At 42.5% G+C, this 19,634-nt stretch overlaps 1 protein-coding gene across 1 annotated transcript; it reads left to right on the plus strand.

Moving 5' to 3' along the window:
• Positions 1-8,766: 8,766 nt before the first annotated feature.
• Positions 8,767-13,820, plus strand: LOC143768531 (uncharacterized). The gene is made up of 2 exons (XM_077257179.1): positions 8,767-8,867; positions 13,044-13,820. The coding sequence occupies exon 2, from the start codon at positions 13,065-13,067 to the stop codon at positions 13,686-13,688; it is 624 nt and encodes a 207-aa protein (XP_077113294.1). The 5' UTR covers positions 8,767-8,867; positions 13,044-13,064; the 3' UTR covers positions 13,689-13,820.
• The last annotated feature ends 5,814 nt before the right edge of the window (positions 13,821-19,634 follow it).

The raw sequence follows: 19,634 nt of genomic DNA on the forward strand, positions 1-19,634 counted from the left end.
ACGACAAACCATGACTCAAAACTGAAATGTGATCAACAGACAAGGGTATCTCAGACAAATTAATTACCTTCAATGAGGGATTAGGATGATTATTTCCTGGGTTACGAGTGGTATCCTTTTGTTTTCTAACCCCCTGTCTACGATCATAGTCATACCTTCTTCGGTTAAATCTAAGAGGGTATCTTCTATTGCTGGTGGAAGAAGCAATAGACATCCCAGTCAAAGACATATCAGTAGTTTCCTTCACAGATGCATCCTTCTTGGTCACCTTTTTTATATTCCATTTAAAAACCCGGTTAGAATTTTTATCTTCTAGATCTCTCTGGAATTTTTTAGTTTTAGTACCAGAGATCTGGTTCTCCCATTCTAGCATGTTTTTCTCCATTTCTTTCTTGAACGCCTCAATCTCCTCTTTGGAGCATTCAAGATTTAATTTCTTCTGTATCTCACCAATTTCTACCTCTAATTCTTCCAATGTCTTAGTGGAGATCTCACTTAATATTCCCATAAAAGTAGAGCACGTATCGTCCAGGATGCATCTCTGCTCCTGAAATCCATATTTGGAAAGGATATGAAAAACTGAAAAATAGAACACAACACCTATAATATATCCTTAAGTGGTTAGCCGAACATTAGTGAGCATTTAATTTCTTCTGTATCTCACCGATTTCTACCTATAATTCTTCCAATGTCTTAGTGTTGAACTCAAATAATATTCCCATAAAAGTAGAGGAACATGTATTACATGCAGTCTCCCATCGGAGACGGAAACCGTCGTCCTCTACTGGAAAAGATGGAAAAACTTGAACCCTCAGCCCACGAGGGGTAAGGCCCTTCTTAATGTAATTTTCAAGTGATACCTTGTTCCACCATGTCCGCGTTCGCCGGTTAAGGAGATTAGACAGGGTTTTCTTCAGGGCCGCCTTCTGAGCTGTATCCTGTGTCTGTGGAGCCTCACCTGAAAATATATTCTGAGCACGTATCATCCAGGATGCATCTCTGCTCCTGAAATCAATATTTGGAAAGGATATGAAAAACTGAAAAATAGATCACAACACCTATAATATATCCTTAAGTGGTTAGTCGAACATTAGATATCCACCTATACAAAGAGGCACCACACATACATAATGTAAAAAACACTGATACACTGGTATTTATATTACTGTAGTAATTTCCAGGTTGTTCACCATTTTTTCTGTGTCTGTTGTTCCTCACGTCTGCCTGTTTTGGCTTTTTTATGACCATGTTGTGATCTTAATTTTTGTCATTAATAAATTATTATTTTTACATTATGTATGTGTGGTGCCTCTTTGTATAGGTGGATATCTAATGTTCGGCTAACCACTTAAGGATATATTATAGGTGTTGTGTAAATGCCGTCAGTAGCAAGGTACACCTTACCACTGATACGTGGACCAGTCACCATGGACAGGTACGATACCTTTCCCTCACTGCCCATTGGGTAAATGTTGTGGAGCCTGGTACAGATCTTGGGAGTGGCACTGTACGTGTTCTGCCAACTCCAAGGATTGCAGGAATCCAGTCTGTACACATTGACTCCTCCTCATACTCCAGTTCCACTGTATCAGCGCTGCAGGAGCCGTCACAGTCCACCTCCACATGGACTAGTGAACGCTTACCTGTTACAACCGATATGAGCACAGCCGTGGCCAAACGTCAACAGGCTGTATTAAAATTACTTTCTTTGGGGAATCGAAGCCACACAGCGCAGGAGCTCTGGAATGCCATCAAGCAGAAGAGCGACGTGAGGTTTGTGCCAGCGAATCTCCAGCCAGGCATGGTAGTGTGTGACAATGGCCGAAATCTGGTGGCAGCTCTGGGCCTAGGCAACCTCACTCACATCCCATGTCTGGCACATGTGCTCAACTTGGTCATGCAGAGTTTTTTGAGGGACTATCCGGATCTTGATGCACTGCTGCACAAGGTCCGCCTAGAGTGCACTCACTTGCGGCGTTCCAGCATGGCAAGATCGCGCATTGCAGCTCCGCAGCGCCGATTCTGCCTTCCGGAACATCGCATCATATGTGACCTACCCACCAGGTGGAATTCAACGTTACATCTGTTGGAGCAGTTGTGTGAGCAGCAGGCAGCAGTAATGGAGTACCAGCTGCATCAGGCGCAAATAAGGTGCACTGTGCGCCATTCAGACTTCACAACCACTGAGTGGGCCACTATGAAGGACATCTGCCAGGTTTTGCATGCCTTCGATGATTCCACATGGATGGCGAGTGCAGATGATGCACTAGTCAGTATGACTGTCCCCCTTATCTGCCTGCTTCAAAAAACACTGCAAGCGCTAAGGGATCAGGTTGTGGAAGAGGTGGAGGAAATGACCGCCGCATTGCCCACATTGTCAACACGGCTGATAATTGGGTGTACAGCCGCTTAGATCTTCGCTACTGGGACAACTTACAAAGCCTCATAACACCGTTGAATCGGGAGCGTAAAATGCGGGAGTACTAAGACACACTGGTGCATTCCATCAACTTCTCCAGTACAACCGAGAGCAGTGCTGCTAGTGCTTTACAAAGCAGCTCAGTGCGTCGAGGCAGTGGAGGAAGCTCTGCACAAAGAGGGAGCAGAAGCAGTGCCTCAGCACAAGGCAAGACCAGTATGGGCCAACTGTGGCAAAGTATTGTGTGCCCACCACAAATGTCTACACCCTCACAGACGGCTGCAGTCAGCAGGAGGCAACGTTTCCATCAGATGGTGACAGACTACATGTCTTGCCCTCTCAGTGTACTCCCAGACTGATCTTCTCCCTTCATGTTTTGGGTCTCTAAGCTGAATACATGGCCAGAGCTTAGCCAGTATGCATTGGAGGTGCTGGCTTGCCCTGCTGCTAGTGTATTATCAGAATGCACCTTTAGTGCCGCAGGTGGTGTACTAATAGACCGTCGCATGCGACTATCCTCCGATAACATTGACCAGCTTACTTTTCTGAAAATGAACAAGGCCTGGATCTCGCAGGAATTTGCCACTCCTCTTCCAGATTAAATAATTGGTTGGCAACAGTATCCAGGTCTCCTGTTGTGTTGATGTTTCTACCACCTGAACTGCAATCCCTGGGCTCCAACACTGCCAGTTGCTGCTCAGAAGTGCCGTCTGCACAGTCAACAGTTACTCCTCTGTTATAGGGGTTCAGTAACATCAACTGATCCCCTGCTGTGTGTGCGATAATGCCTCCACTTTGCTTCTCCTGCATTCCCTTGGCTCCAACACTGCCAATTGCTGCTTGGAAGTGCCATCTGCATAGTCAACACATGCTGCCGTGTTATTGCGTTTCAGTAACATCAGCTGATCCCCTGCTGTGTGTGCGGCAATGCCTCCACTCTGCTTCTCCTGCATTCCCTGGGCTCCAACACCTCCAATTGCTGCTCGCAAGTGCCGTCTGCACAGTCAACACTTGCTGCCATGTTATTGGGTTTCAGTAATGTCAGCTGCTCCCCTGCTGTGTAACCGGCAATTGCTCATGCTACCTCCACACTCACACTACTTCAGATATTAAACTTGCTCCAATTAGGCTTCGTCCTACACGCTGATTGACCCTAAGCTCCAAAATCGCCAGTTGCTGCTCGAAAGTGCAGTCTGCACAGAGAAAAACACTAGTTCCTGTGTTAGTGGGGTTCAGTAACGTCAGCTGCTCCTCTGCTGTGTATCCGGCAATTGCTCCTGCTACCTCCACACTCACACTACTTCAGATATTAAACTTGCTCCAATTAGGCTTCGGCCTACACCCTGATTGACCCTGGGCTACAACACCACCAGTTGCTGCTTGGAAGTGCTGTCTGCACAGAGAAAAACACTACCTCCTGTGTTAGTCGGGTTCAGTAACGTCAGCTGCTCCCCTGCTGTATATCTGGCAATTGCTCTTCCTACCTTCACACTCACACTACTTCAGATATTAAACTTGCTCCAATTAGGCTTCGGCCTACACCTTGATTGACCCTGGTCTCCAACACCGCTAGTTGATGCTTGGAAGTGCTGTCTGCACAGAGAAAAGCACTAGCTCCTGTGTTCGTGTGGTTCAGTAACGTCAGCTGATCTCCTGCTTTGTGTGCGCCAATGCCTTCACTCTGCTTCTCCTGCATTCCCTGGGCTCCAGCACAGCCAGTTGCTGCTCGGAAGTGCCATCTGCACAGTCAACACTTGCTGCCGTGTTATTGCGTTTCAGTAACGTCAGTTGCTCCCCTGCTGTGTATCCGGCAATTGCTCCCGCTACCTCCACACTCACACTACTTCAGATATTAAACTTGCTGCAATTAGGCCTCGGCCTACACCCTGATTGACCCTGGGCTCCAATACCGCCAGTTGCTGCTTCGAAGTGCCGTCTGCACAGAGAAAAATACTAGCTCCTGTGGTAGTGGGGTTCAGTAACGTCAGCTGCTCCCCTGCTGTGTGTCCGGCAATTGCTCCTGCTCCCTCCACATTCACATTACATCAGATATTAAACTTGCTGCAATTAGGCCTCGGCCTACACCCTGATTGACCCTGGGCTTCAACACCGCTAGTTGCTGCTCAGAGGTGCCGTCTGCACAGAGAAAAACACTAGCTCCTGTGTTAGTGGGGTTCAGTAACGTCAGCTGCTCCCCTGCTGTGTATCCGGCAATTGCTCCTGCTACCTCCACACTCACACTACTTCAGATATTAAACTTGCTCCAATTAGGCTTCGGCCTACACCCTGATTGACCCTGGGCTCCAACACCACCAGTTACTATTTGGAAGTGCTGTCTGCACATTCAACACCTGCCCCAGTGTTATCGGGGCTCAGTAACATCAGCTGCTCCCCTGCTGTGTGTGCGGCAATTTCTCCACTCAGTTTCTAGCATTGACCCAGGGCTCCAACACTGCCTGTTGCTGCCCGGAAGTGCTGTCTGCACAGTCAACACCTGCTCCAGTGTTATTGGGGTTCATTAATACCAGCTGCTCCCCTGCTGTGTGTGTGGCAATTTCTCCACTCAGTTTCTAGCATTGACCCTGATCTCCAACACCGCCAGATGCTGCCCGGAAGTGCTGTCTGCACTGTCAACACCTGCTCCAGTGTTATTGGGGTTCAGTAACGCCAGCTGCTCCCCTGCTGTGTGTGCGGCAATTTCTCCTGCTACCTCCACACTCCCACTACTACAGATTTGAAACTTGCTCCAATTAGGCCTCGGCCTACACTTGGTTTCTCCTGTAATCCCTGGGCTCCAACACCACCTGTTGCTGCTCGGAAGTGCTGTCTGCACAGTCAACACTTGTTGCCGTGTTATTGGGGTTCAGTAATGTCAGCTGATTCCCTGCTGTGTATCCAGCAATTTCTCCTGCTCCCTCCACACTCACACTACTAGAGAAATTAAAGGGAACCTGTACCCTCCAGGCGATAACATAACAGTGCAGGCTCAGGGACAGATTCAAACAGCGTTCAGGAGGTGGCGCACGGCGCCAAGGGGGTATGAATGACAGGTGTGCTGCATCTGAATAGGAAGGAAAGTCCCGCCTCCGGGACTTTCACAGTATGAGGGGACACATTTTAAAAGTGTTTAGTTCAGCGTGTGCAAAGAGCATAACTAAAAGGGCCACCTTTTCCTTGTGCAGCATTAGTGCTGCACAAGGTGGCTCTTTTAGTTACAAACGCCTGGGGGGTTAAAGTTTCCCTTTCAACTTGCTCCAATTAGGCCTCAGCCTACACTCTGTTTCTTCTGTAATCCCTGGGCTCCAACACCGCCAGTTGCTGCTGAGAAGAGTCTTTGGCACGGGTACTCCCTCCTGTCCAGCCTGGTTCCAGCACGCCAGCTGTTTCCGGGTAGTGTCAAGGTCACTTTGCCTCCAATACGTTGTCCTGTTGGGTTGCGGTCAGGTTAGCCAACTCTATGGTGCCTGCAGTTTAGGTGTTTCATATGTGGGCTGCAGAAATGGGCAATCAAGGCTTGTTCCGTAGTGCCAATAGCACTAGCTCCCCCTGTAGGACTGTGGGTTTTTGGTAACTCCGGTCGGCTCGCGAACTAGCAATTTTTTTATGTGGACCTTCTGCTGCCTATCTGAGTTCCAGCACCATTAGTTGATTCTTTGGAAGACAATCTTGAATAGGCACCCCGTTTCCAGTACCATCAGCTGGTTCCGGGCAGAGCATTTGGCTTAGGTGCCTCATTCTCGGTATCCGAGTTCCACCAATGTCAGGTGGTCCATGGTATTGTTTTCTGGCACGGGTACCTCCTGCTTAGTAACCGGGTTCCAGTACCATCTGCTGATCCTCGGTAGTTCCAATGTCTCTTGTACCTTCTGCTCCCCATCTTGGTTCCAGTACTGTCAGCTGGTTCCAGGCAGAGCCTTTGGCTTAGGTACCACCTTCTGGGTATCCGAATTCCACCAACATCTGGTGTTCCTTGGTAGTGCTTTCTGGCACGGGTACCTCCTGCTTAGTAACCGGGTTCCAGTACTGTCAGCTGGTCCTCGGTTGTTCCATTGGCTCTAGTACCTTTGGGTAGTCATCCGGGTTACAGTACCGTCAGCTGGTTCTCGGCAGTTCCTCAGCCTTTTTGTACCTTCTGCTACATTTCCAAATTCAAGCTTTTGGAAATGGTTTTTGCTAATCACTCTGGATCTCCCTGACAACGACCCTAAAGACGAGGACCCTGAAGACCACCTCAAAGAAGTCGATGACCCTGGAGACGACGACCCTGGAGACGACGACCCTGTAGACCACCCTGAAGAAGATGATGACCCCAGAGATGATGACCATGGTGATGACGACCCTGGAGACGATGACCCTGAAGACCAAAAAAGCAGAAGAACAAGAAGCTGCAGAACAAAAGCAGAAGAACATTAAGCATAAGACTAAAAATCAGAGCAAAAATATTATCTAAATTATAAGCAGAAGAAGACTAAGCAGTGTATGGGGGTGAGTCCGTTCCTCCTCGTGGTGCCCCTGGAAAAACCTGCTGCTGCAGGCCAAACTGAACGCGGAGAAATCCTGTTGTAAATCTTTTGTGACAGGCAGAACGGAAGGTGTAATCTTCAAATTTTTATAGATAACAGCTACAGAAATGCCTGTCACAAATAAGAAAATGTCGAAGAAGAATATGAAGATGAAGAAGTAGAATATGAAGAAGAATGATAGTTGAATAAAAAGAATATGAAGAATGCAAAAAAAAGAATAATAGGAAGAAGGTGAAGAAGAAGATGAATAAGGTGAAGGAGAAGTTGATGGAAAAGATGCTGCTGCTGAGGATGATAAAGAAGAAAGTGTGGGAGAAGGAAAAAAAGAAGGTGAAGAGCATAGAAGTAGTGAAACATAAATATCTGACAAAATTATTATGGAGGAAGTACAGCCACTTGTATATGTGCATCAATAAATTGACATTGAGGCTGTGGGTGACCGTCAAGGTTGATATTGTATGTGGTTGTTAAGGAGAAGGAGGGAAAAAATCTGTAGGTTGATGTGGAGAAGGACAATTACATATTCCAGGCACAGGAAGGGGAAGTGAAAATAATGAGGTCAATGATGATGCCGGCGTGATGACTAGTAGTCTCGATAGAGTGCCGAAAGTGAACCAAACCCATTGTCTTTGGTCACACTGGTGAGCATGGCAAGCGGTATGCTTGAATGGTTGTTGCATCACAAACATATTGTTATCCTCAGGCAAAGGGATGACTGTATAACTATTGAATTAGCATGCTTTTAGACCCCTGGATAATTTTTTGCTGTCAGAATAAACTGTGCTTTCACTGAGCAGATGCAAATAGTAAATCCCTTATGAATTCCAAAATAGAGATACATTTTCTATGGTTTGTTAAGAAATGATTGTTTCTTTTCTATTTAAACAATTAACCTGTTGCAGATCCCAAAACAAGCATAATTTTTGAAAGATTTGTGAAAAAAGAACAAACCTCTTGTTGTTCCCTAAATAGGAATAACTTTTGCATCACCTATTCTTTTGTTTGCACCGCATGTAAACAAACACAAGCAAGGCAGACATCTGACTCCCAAAAGGGATAATTGTTTCACTTTTTTTAATATGAAGCCTAAATAGTCTGTTAGCATAGCATATTGTTAACCATGCTGTTCGATATTAGTGATTACATCTGCTAACAAGTAGCCATATATATTAGGTCACTTTGACATTTTTAAGGCTGAGTTTAGATTAAAGAGTTTGATATGGGTTCATTACAGCCCTAATAGACTTCAGAGTATTAAACAAATATACTAGGCAATTAGGGGCGTGGCATACTTGTGATTTGATGCAAATGTGCTGGGAATTATTTTTTTTAATTTTAATCATTAAGTCTCCAATCAGCTCCCAGACATGAATGGGTTTAAACTAGTACAAGGCATACATAGAACAAGTGCACATAGCAACCAATAAGATCTCAGCATTTTTTTATATAGGTCTTGACTGTTACGGGCACCAGGCTTGAAATGTGAGCAATGTTAGGAAAAGTGCATTAAACACATAAAACATTATAATTATAACATGTTCAGGTATTATAACATCTATTTTTATGACATATTATTCCTTTGCTTTGTGTGATCATCTTGCAAGGAAAAATAATTTTCTTTCAGTCATAAAGGCAAATAAAAGATCAAACAACATTTAAGAGGCATCATTACCAGATTAAAGGGACTGAGCCATTCCTAGTTACAGAGAGTATCACTGGTCAGACTGTGGACTCACACCTAATCATACAGATTACTCACTAAATAATGGAGTCAGATTGAGTATAAAAGCCTCAAGCCAGGTACAGAATACAACATCTTCCATTCCTTCTACTTCCAAATCTATCGCTATTGACATAATTCAAAACCATGTCTGGAGTTAAGGGAGGCGGACAACAGAAACACAGTCAGTCCAAAGACCAACATTGTAAGTAAATGATTGCAACTTTTCAGTTAACAGTACTTTTACTGCCTTTATGTTTACATCTTAAAATCTTTGCGTTTACGTAATCTGTTTGAGGTTTTTTGGACGGTTATGGGATTAGTTGCTGTTCAACATCTAAAATATTTAACATATACATAAGAATATATAATTTCCAAGGTAATGATCTAAAGGGAAAACATACACAAACCTGCTCAGAAAAGAAAAACAAGAGACCTATTTATAGACATTACTGTACCTAGGTTTTTGTCTCACATCAGTGCAAAGAAATGATATTTATTGCTTAAATGAGATATGTTAAGGCTTCTCATTCAGCAAACCAGTATGGAAAATGTGCTTTTGGGAGTCAAAAAATCCAAAAACAGTGATTTCTGTAGAGGGTTCCTGGTTTGGCTAGTTTGCGCAATTCTACATGTATGGATCTTTTGTCAAAGCTAAATCATAGGTTGAGCTACTGCTAGAACTCGAGTGATTAGCTCTAATCTGTTGTGGAGCTGTAATTTGCCCACAGTGCCACTGCAATAGAAATAAAATATAACAGAGTTAATTACAGTGTATTTAAAATGCTTTGGTAATCTAATACAGGAAAGATATATATCTTGGTACCGTGTTAGCCAGTAGATAGAAAGGTATCAACCACTGAGGACTCTCAATTCTAAATATTCTGGTAATCTAATGTAATGAATTTTAAATTGTAATAATATACTACATTGTCATTTAACAATTTATTTTTCCACTTTGTCTTGTAAGACTAAGTTCAAACTTGCAATACTAACAGTCCATATATAGAGTGCAATGCCCGGACTGACTGCGGGCCTTCCAATCCAAACTTACAACTTCATATGTGCTTATGAGTCTGTAAGTTCGGGTCAGGAAACTCATAGTCAGTCCAAGTATTGCAGTCTGTGTACAGGCCATGAAATATGCTCGTTTGAATGGCCCAGTTTTCGTATACAGCTTAGAGTTCTGTTCTGATACAGAACTCAATCTCATAATTACGTAACATATCCAATTAAATGTGTTTGCAGTGTACATGTTATTTCAAGTGCTTATACAGTATAAGCTTTCACGTGTGTATATGGTGAATAACACTATTTCTGGTAGTGCAAGATGGGTATCCTGTGTATTTCACCAGTTTTCCTCTTTGTCGGCTCTATGTCTAATTTTCTGTTCTTTCTAAGCCTGTTGAAAATGACCCGATGTGATATGATATCTCCTATTAACCCCTTAGTGACAGAGACAATTTAGTATCTAATGACCAAGCCAATTTGTATAGTTCTGACCACTGTCATTTTATGAGGTTATAGCTCTGGAACACTTCAATGGATCTCACGGATTCTGAGACTGTTTTTTGTGACATATTGAACCTCATGTTAGTTGTAAAATTTATTCTATATGACTTGCGTTTATTTATGAAAAAATGGAAATTTGGAAAAAAATTAGAAAATTTAGCAATTTTCAAACTGTAAATTTTTGTGCCCTTAAATCAGAGAGCCATATTGCACAAAATAGATAAATAACATTTACCACATATCGACTTCACATCTTCACAATTTTGGTAAAAAAAAAAAAAATTGTTAGGATGTTATAAGGGTTAAAAGTTGACCTGCGATTTCTCATTTTTCGAACAGAATTTACAAAACCATTTTTTTTGGGACCACCTCACATTTGAAGTGAGTTTGGGTGGTCACTATAACATAAATTACCCAAAAGTTACATCATTATAAAAACTGCACAACTCAAGGTGTGCAAAACCACATTCAAGAACTTTATTAACCCTTCAGGTCCTTCACGAGATCTAAAGCAATGTAAACGGTAAAAATGAACATTTTACTTTTTACACAAAAAAATTACTTTGAAACTAAACTTTTTTATTTTCACAAGGGTATCAGGAGAAAATGGACATCAAAATTTGTTTTGCAAATTCTCCTGAGTATGCGAATACCCCGTATGTGGGGGAAAGCCACTGTTTCGTGCGCATGACAGGGCTCATAAGGGAGGGAGCACAATTTGACTTTTTTAACGAAAAATTGTCTAGAATCAATGGTGGGTGCCATGTCGAGTTTTGATGTACCTAAACAGTGGAAACCCTGCAATTCTAACTCAAACCCTAACACACACCTTACCCAACCCTAACCCCACACACCCCTAACCCTAATCCCAACCATAGCCATAACACTAACCACAACCCTAACTCCAACATCATCCAAACCCCAACACCACAACCCTAACCAACACAATCCTATCCCCAACACAACCCTAACTCCAACCCTAGCCCAACCCTAACCTTAGCCCCAACTCTAACCGTAGCCCAACCCTAACCTTTGTTCTAACCCTAAACCCCAGCCCTAACCCTAGCCCAACCCTAACCCTAGCTCTAACCCTAACCCTAGCCCAAACCCTAACCCTAGCTATAACCCCAATCATTACCCTAACCCTAATGGAAAAATGGAAAAAAGTATATATTTTGTAATGTTATTATTTTTACTTAACTAAGGGGTTGATAAAGGGGGTTTGATTTACTATTTTTTTCATTTTGATCACTGTGATAGGGTCTATCCCAGAGATCAAAATGAACCAATAGGAGAATTCTTCAATTGTTTCCGAGTGCCGGCCATCAGATCTTGGCGGGTGCACTGCTCATGCGCCCGCCATTTTCTTCCTGGAAGAAGAAGCTGAGGGCCGGGGGACACAGCCAGAGTGACCGGGGGACACCAAAGGTACTGGGGGGCTAGGGGGACCCCATTTCTCTCTCCTCTGATGTGCTAGATCATGTCAGAGGAGAAAAAATAAATAGGAAATCAGACTTTTTTGTAGTCGCCGTTATTTCATGAATAATGGTGATCACAACACTGGGGTCTGTAAAAACTGACCCAAATCATGTTCTCCAGGGTATCAACTACCCCCAGTAGCTGAGACCCCAGAGATTTTCCAACGCTGGGGATCGCTATAACCTTATTTATCAGTGCCGTTAAAAAGTGGTGCTGAGGAATAAGTATCCTTAAATGCTGCTGTTAAAAGCGGTACCAGCAGTCATTAAGGGGTTAATAGTATACTTAAACAGAGGGATTGCTGTTTGTTTCTCTATCTTTATCTATAAATGAGAGAGAAACAATGATAGTATATCTTTACTCTATAAATGAGTACAGTAGCTTCCTAAAGAAGATTATATAGCAGTACTGAGCTTCTGAGCTATGTATTCAGTTCTGGGATAAGCTATATCACTCAATATCTTTAGCATGATATGCCAGTATTGTCTGCCTCTACTTGTTTTCTCACTTTGCTCCTCATTTCTCCTTCCCCTACCTTTTTCAAACAATATATAAGGATATATAATCTGACAATTCACTGTGCAGGCACCCTGTCCTGTTTTGACTACATTTGGTTTCAGCTGCTTGCTTCATAAAGTCCAAATTTAAGATAATGGCCATTTTCAAAGTGTTCCATGGTATAGCTAGTGCCTTGGAAACATTTTTGTACCCTTCTCCTTAGTTTTAATTTTCAACAGTAAGATCCTTTTGCTGTATTGTAAGGTGTTTGAACCATGTGTTTGCTGTAAAATGTAACTAAGAAAATGTCATTAAAATCTTACTAGAGTGAATAAACCTGTGATGGGGTTCAGCAGAATCACTTTAAATGATTAAACCTGTGAACTGACCAGTATTTAACATGAAATTAAATGTGATAGGGTAAATCTGAACACAAACACATCACCAAATATAAAAGGGTGTTTTCACTTATGCAACCATATTACTTTAGTTTTATTACTTTTATTTTTTCCATCAAAATGATTTCAGTTGGTTTTGGTTTCACAAATCAGTTGTACATATTATAGGACATTAAAAGGTGGAAAAAGTTCTGAAATGATTTCATATGCATTTTTTTACATAACATCCTGACATTTTAACAGGCGTGGTAGATTTTTTTTATATTCATGTATTTTGACCATTTACAGCAACAAACCACAGAGTACTGAATTCAGGTTTGCATTCTAACACAGGCTGACATAGTGAACAATTTTAATATATGTACTGTTTAAAATATATACATTGTAGAATGATGACTTTTTTTGCAATTTGCAGCTTATTCTCATAGTGCTTTTCTTAACTCTTTAAAGGTAAACAATTTTTACAATAAAATATTTCTTTTGTTGTTGTACAGATTCCTTGCAGCAACACAGTCATGGAGGCCAGGATGATGGACACAAGAGTCAAAGTAGTCATGGAGGTCATGGTAAAGGCTCAGACAGTCATGGAGGACATGATAGTGGTTCAGCAAGTCATGGAGGACACGATGGAAGTTCAAAAAATCACGGAGGTCATGGTGATGGCTCAAAAAGTCATGGAGGACATGATGATGGCTCAAAAGGTCACGGAGGACATGATGGTGCCTCAAAAAGTCAAGGAGGACATCATGATGGATCAAAAATCCATGCAAGTCATGATGATGGCTCAAAAGGTCATGGAGGCCATGGTGATGGCTCAAAAACTCATGGAGGTTATGGTGATGGCTCAAAAGCTCATGGAGGCCATGGTGATGGCTCACAGGCTCATGGAGGCCATGGTGATGGCTCACAGGCTCATGGAGGCCATGGTGATGGCTCACAATCTCATGGAGGCCATGGTGATGGGTCACAAGCTCATGGAGGCCATGGTGATGGCTCCAAAGGTCATGGAGGTCAAGATAATGATTCAAAGGGTCATGGAGGTCATGATAGTGGCTCAAAGGCTCATGGAGGCCAACAAGGTCATGACCATGGCAAATGAAATATTTAAAACAACAATCCAAATGCATCAAAGCAGTTGAAGAATTGTAAAACATTCTGTTATGATTAAGATAATAATAAAATTTATGAGAGCAAATCTGTATTTATTTATTTGTTTTTGGGCCTAAAAAATATGAAACCAACAACTAATCAGATTGTCTAAAAATATAAAAATGTTCCGGCTTTAAAAAAAAAAAAAAATCAACTTATTTAACCCCTTCACCCCCAAGGGTGGTTTGCACGTTAATGACCGGGCCAATTTTTACAATTCTGACCACTGTCCCTTTATGAGGTTATAACTCTGGAACGCTTCAACGGATCTTGGCGATTCTGACACTGTTTTCTCGCGACATATTGTACTTCATGATAGTGGTAAAATTTCTTTGATATAACTTGCGCTTATTTGTGAAAAAAATGAATATTTGGCGAAAATTTTGAAAATTTTGCAATTTTCCAAATATGAATTTTTATGCCCTTAAATCACAGACATATATCACGCAAAATACTTAATAAGTAACATTTCCCACATGTCTACTTTATATCAGCACAATTTTGGAACCAAAATTTTTTTTGTGACGGAGTTATAAGGGTTAAAAGTTGACCAGCAATTTCTCATTTTTACAACACCCTTTTTTTTTAGGGACCACATCTCATTTGAAGTCATTTTGAGGGGTCTATATGATAGAAAATACCCAAGTGTGACACCATTCTAAAAACTGCACCCCACAAGGTACTCAAAACCACTTTCAAGAAGTTTATTAACCCTTCAGGTGTTTCACAGGAATTTTTGGAATGTAAATAAAAATAAACATTAAACTTTTTTTCACACAAAATTTATTTCAGCTCCAATTTGTTTTTTTTTACCAAGGGTAACAGGAGAAAATAGACCCCAAAAGTTGTTGTACAATTTGTCCTGAGTACGCTGATACCCCATATGTGGGGGTAAACCACTGTTTGGGCGCATGGCAGAGCTCGGAAGGAAAGGAGCACCATTTGACTTTTCAATGCAAAATTGACTGGAATTGAGATGGGACGCCATGTTGCATTTGGAGAGCCCCTGATGTGCCTAAACATTGAAACCCCCCACAAGTGACACCATTTTGGAAAGTAGACCCCCTAAGGATCTTATCTAGATGTGTGGTGAGCACTTTGACCCAACAAGTGCTTCACAGAAGTTTATAATGCAGAGCCGTAAAAATAAAAAATCATATTTTTTCACAAAAATGATCTTTTCGCCCCCAATTTTTTATTTTCCCAAGGGTAAGAGAAGAAATTAGACCACAAAAGTTGTTGTGCAATTTGTCCTGAGTACGACGATACCCCATATGTGGGGGTAAACCACTGTTTGGGCGCATAGCAGAGCTCGGAAGGGAAGGAGCGCTATTTTACTTTTCAATGCAAAATTGACTGGAATTAAGATGGGATGCCATGTTGCGTTTGGTGAGCCCCTGATGTGCCTAAACATTAAAAACCCCCACAAGTGACACCATTTTGGAAAGTAGACCCCCTAAGGAACTTATCTAGATGTGTTTTGAGAGCTTTGAACCCCCAAGTGTTTCACTACAGTTTATAACGCAGAGCCGTGAAAATAAAAATTCTTTTTTTTTTTCACAAAAATGATTTTTAGCCCCCAGTTTTGTATTTTCACAAGGGTATCAGGATAAATTGGACCTCAAAAGTTGTTGTCCAATTTGTCCTGAGTACGCTGATACCCCATATGTGGTGGGAACCACTGTTTGGGTGCATGACAGAGCTCGGAAGGGAAGGAGCGCCATTTGGAATGCAGACTTAAATGGATTGGTCTGCAGGCGTCACGTTGCATTTGCAGAGCCCCTGATGTACCCAAACAGTATAAACCCCCCACAAGTGACCCCATATCAGAAACTAGACCCCCCAAGGAACTTATCTAGATGTGTTGTGAGAACTTTGAACCCCCAAGTGTTTCACTACAGTTTACAACGCAGAGCCGTGAAAATAAAAAATCTTTTTTTCCCACAAAACTTATTTTTTGGCCCCCAGTTTTGTATTTTCCCAAGGGTAGCAGGAGAAATTGGACCCCAAAAGATGATGTTCAATTTGTCCTGAGTACGCTGATACCCCATATGTTGGGGTAAACCCCTGTTTGGGCTCACGGGAGAGCTCTGAAGGGAAGGAGCACGGTTTTCCTTTTTCAACGCAGAATTGGCTGGAATTCTGATCGGATGCCATGTCCCGTTTGGAGAGCCCCTGATGTGCCTAAACAGTGGAAACCCCCCAATTATAACTGAAACCCTAATCCAAACACACCCCTTACCCTAATCCCAACAGTAACCCTAACCACTCCTCTAACCCAGACACACCCAACCCTATTCCCAACCGTAAATGTAATCCAAACCCTAACCCTATCTTTAGCCCCAACCCTAACTGTAGCCCCAACCCTAGCCCCAACCCTAGCCCTAACCCTAGCCCTAACCCTAGCAATAACCCTAGCCCTATCACTAGCCCTAACACTAGCCGTAACACTAGCCGTAACACTAGCCGTAACACAAGCCCTAACCCTAAACCTAACCTTAGCCCCAACCATAGCCCTAACCCTAACCCTAGCCCTAACCCTAGCCCCAACCCTAGCCCTAACCCTAGCCCTAACCCTAACCCTAGCCCTAACCCTTGCCCTAACCCTAACACTAGCCCTGACTCTAGTCCTATCTCTAGCCCTAACCCTAACCCTAACCCTAATGGGAAAATGGAAATAAATACATATTTTAATTTTTTTATTTTTCCCTAACTAAGGGGGTGATGAAGGGGGGTTTGATGGTTTGATTTACTTTTATAGCGGGTTTTTTAGCGGATTTTTATGATTGGCAGCCGTCACACACTGAAAGACGCTTTTCATTGCAAAAAATATTTTTTGCGTTACCATATTTTGAGAGCTGTAATTTTTCCATATATGAGTCCACAGAGTCATGTGAGATCTTGTTTTTTGCGGGACGAGTTGACGTTTTTATTGGTAACATTTTCGGACACGTGACATTTTTTGATCGCTTTTTATTCCGATTTTTGTGAGGCAGAGTGATCAAAAACCAGCTATTCATGAATTTCTTTTGGGGGAGGCGTTTATCCTGTTCCGCGTTTGGTAAAATTGATAAAGCAGTTTTATTCATCGGGTCAGTACGATTACAGCGATATCTCATTTATATCATTTTTTATGTTTTGGCGCTTTTATATGATAAAAACTATTTTATAGAAAAAATTATTTTGGTATCGCTTTATTCTCAGGACTATAACTTTTTTATTTTTTTGCTGATGATGCTGTATGGCGGCTCGTTTTTTGCGGGACAAGATGACGTTTTCAGTGGTACCATGGTTATTTATATTATTCTTTTTTATCGCGTGTTATTCCACTTTTTGTTCGGCGGTATGATAATAAAGCATTGTTTTTTGCCTCGTTTTTTTTTTTTTTCTTACAGTGTTTACTGAAGGGGTTAACTAGTGGGGCAGTTTTATAGGTTGGGTTGTTACAGACACGGCGACACTAAATATGTGTACTTTTATTGTTTTTTTTATTTTATTTAGCTAAAGAAATGTATTTATGGGAATAATATATATATATTTTTTCTTTATTTAGGATATTTTTTTTATTTTTTTTTTACACACATGTGGGGAATTTTTTTTTTACTTTTTTACTTTGTCCCAGGGGGGGACAATACAGATCATTGATCTGACAGAGTGCACAGCACTCTGTCAGATCTACGATCTGCTGTGCAGGGCTGCAGGCTTACCAAGTGTCTGCTCTGAGCAGACACTCGGTAAGCCACCTCCCTCCCTGCAGGACCCGGATGCCGCGGCCATCTTGGATCCGGGACCTGCGGCGAGGAGGGAGGTAGGAGACCCTCGGAGCAACGCGATCACATCGCGTTGCTCCGGGTGTCTCAGGGAAGCCCGCAGGGAGCCCCCTCCCTGCGCGATGCTTCCCTATACCGCCGGTACACCGCGATCATGTTTGATCGCGGTTTGCCGGGGGTTAATGTGCCGGGGGCGGTCCGTGACCACTCCTGGCACATATGCAGCTGACACCCGGCCGCGCTCCCCCGTGAGCGCGGCCGATCGCGTATGACGTACTATCCCGTCGGTGGTCATACGGTCCCACCCCACCTCGACGGGATAGTACGTCAGATGTCAGAAAGGGGTTAATGTCCAGATGGACGCCCTGTGTGTAGAGGATCCAGAGGTGTATCTAGATTTTCTGGCACCCAGGGCAAAAATTCCATTTGGCGCCCCCTCCCCAAGCATATAGGCGATTTGCACACTTTATTTATTTATTATGCTTTGCTTATATAGTGCTACCTTATTCAGCAGTGCTTTACAGACATCACTGTCCCCAATGGGGCTCACAACATAGATTCCCTATCAATATGTCTTTAGAATGTGGGAGGAAACCAGAGAACCTGGATTAAACCCACACAAACATGGGGTTTAATCAACATCCTTGATTACTCCTTGAAGTTGTTGCCCTTTGTGGGATTTGAACACCAGACACCAGCGCTACAAGGCTGCAGTGCTAACCACTGAACAACCATGCTGCCCTAACTTACAGTCACATGCCGACTAGCTGCTCTCCCTAATTCTCTCAATGTCCAGTGGAAAACTGAAAGAAGAAGGAAGAGAAGATCGTTGTCACATTACCATAAGCATGAAAATTGCATATGAGTGAAATGGCTGGAACCAGCGAGCAAACCTAAATCCTGACAGTCATTATATCACACGCTGTTAGGATTATCTAAAAGGCTTTATTTTATAAATAAGAGGTTTGAGATGAAAGTCTGCCGTCACTTTACGTGAATGCAGGCTTCTGAATTCTTACAATGCATGCACTGCACACTTTTAGGATTCTTCCTTGCCGATGGTAGGAGTGGACGGTAATGTCAGCACAAGTATGCAATTTGAATACTTCTGGTCACATTCCAACTAGACTTGTCCGGCCTCACTCGGTTCATTTTCATTAACTAAGGCTATGCATGTCTTATCATCGCATGGCCGCATGTATGTAAATCACCGGCACAAAAGAATCTTGACAGTGTCCAGTGTGCAGTGTGAGAATTCAAAAGTCTGCAGTTACAAAGAATGACTGCAGACTCATCACAAACCTGGACAACCCCTTTAATGTTCCTAACATAAATAAAAATATAAGAATTATTATCACAAAAAACATGTACATCCAGGCACCCTTTTAGATGAATGACTCCTGAGACAACGTCTCTTTCATTTTATCTTTATTTTGTCCAGACGCCATGATGAATCCTCTCCAAAGTTTGGAATTTTTTTTAACCACTGATAAAAAATAACGTAGACATGTCTATGAACTCATAATGACCTGGAGAAGCAAAATTGCAGGTCAGTTTTAGCATTTAGTGAACCTAGCTAAAAAGCCAAACAAAAAACAAGTGTGGGATAGCACCGCACTTGGATTTTTTTCCCGTTTCCTAGTACATGACATGCTAAAATCAATGATGTTGTTCAAAAGTACAAATTGTTCTGCAAAAAATAAGCCCTCACATGGCCATATTGAGGGGAAATATAACAAAGTTATAACACTGGGAAGAAGGGGAGCAAAAAATGAAAATGCCAAACCGAAAAAAGCTGGGGTCATGAAGGGGTTAAAGTGTAATCGCGTCTGAAGATGCTAGTACAAATCCCTGGGAACTGAGGAGCAGCACTTTATCTGAGCCGGCTGTCAGTTTGACAGCACGCTCAGAGAACGGCCGAATCTCAGGCGGCACATACCCTGGCTGCCCCCCCCCTCCCGGATACGCCTCTGAGAGGATCCACTGACCAAACACTTTTCCAGATTAGAAAGCTTCCACTTGAAAATGTTTCATATCTGACAGACTTTAGCAAACCTGAATAATTCGGTCATCTAGCCATTAAATCAGCCTTACGCAAAACCATAGAATGGCTGCATGAAACTTATAAAAGAATAACGTGACAGAACTGCTGCTGTAGCTGGTTGA

The sequence above is a fragment of the Ranitomeya variabilis genome, chromosome 4 (genome assembly GCF_051348905.1).
Source record: "Ranitomeya variabilis isolate aRanVar5 chromosome 4, aRanVar5.hap1, whole genome shotgun sequence".
NCBI lineage: Eukaryota > Metazoa > Chordata > Amphibia > Anura > Dendrobatidae > Ranitomeya > Ranitomeya variabilis.

Coding starts and splice junctions, on each gene's coding strand:
- LOC143768531 (XM_077257179.1), top strand. CDS start 13,065: ATGGAGGCCAGGATGATGGACACAAGAGTCAAAGTAGTCATGGAGGTC.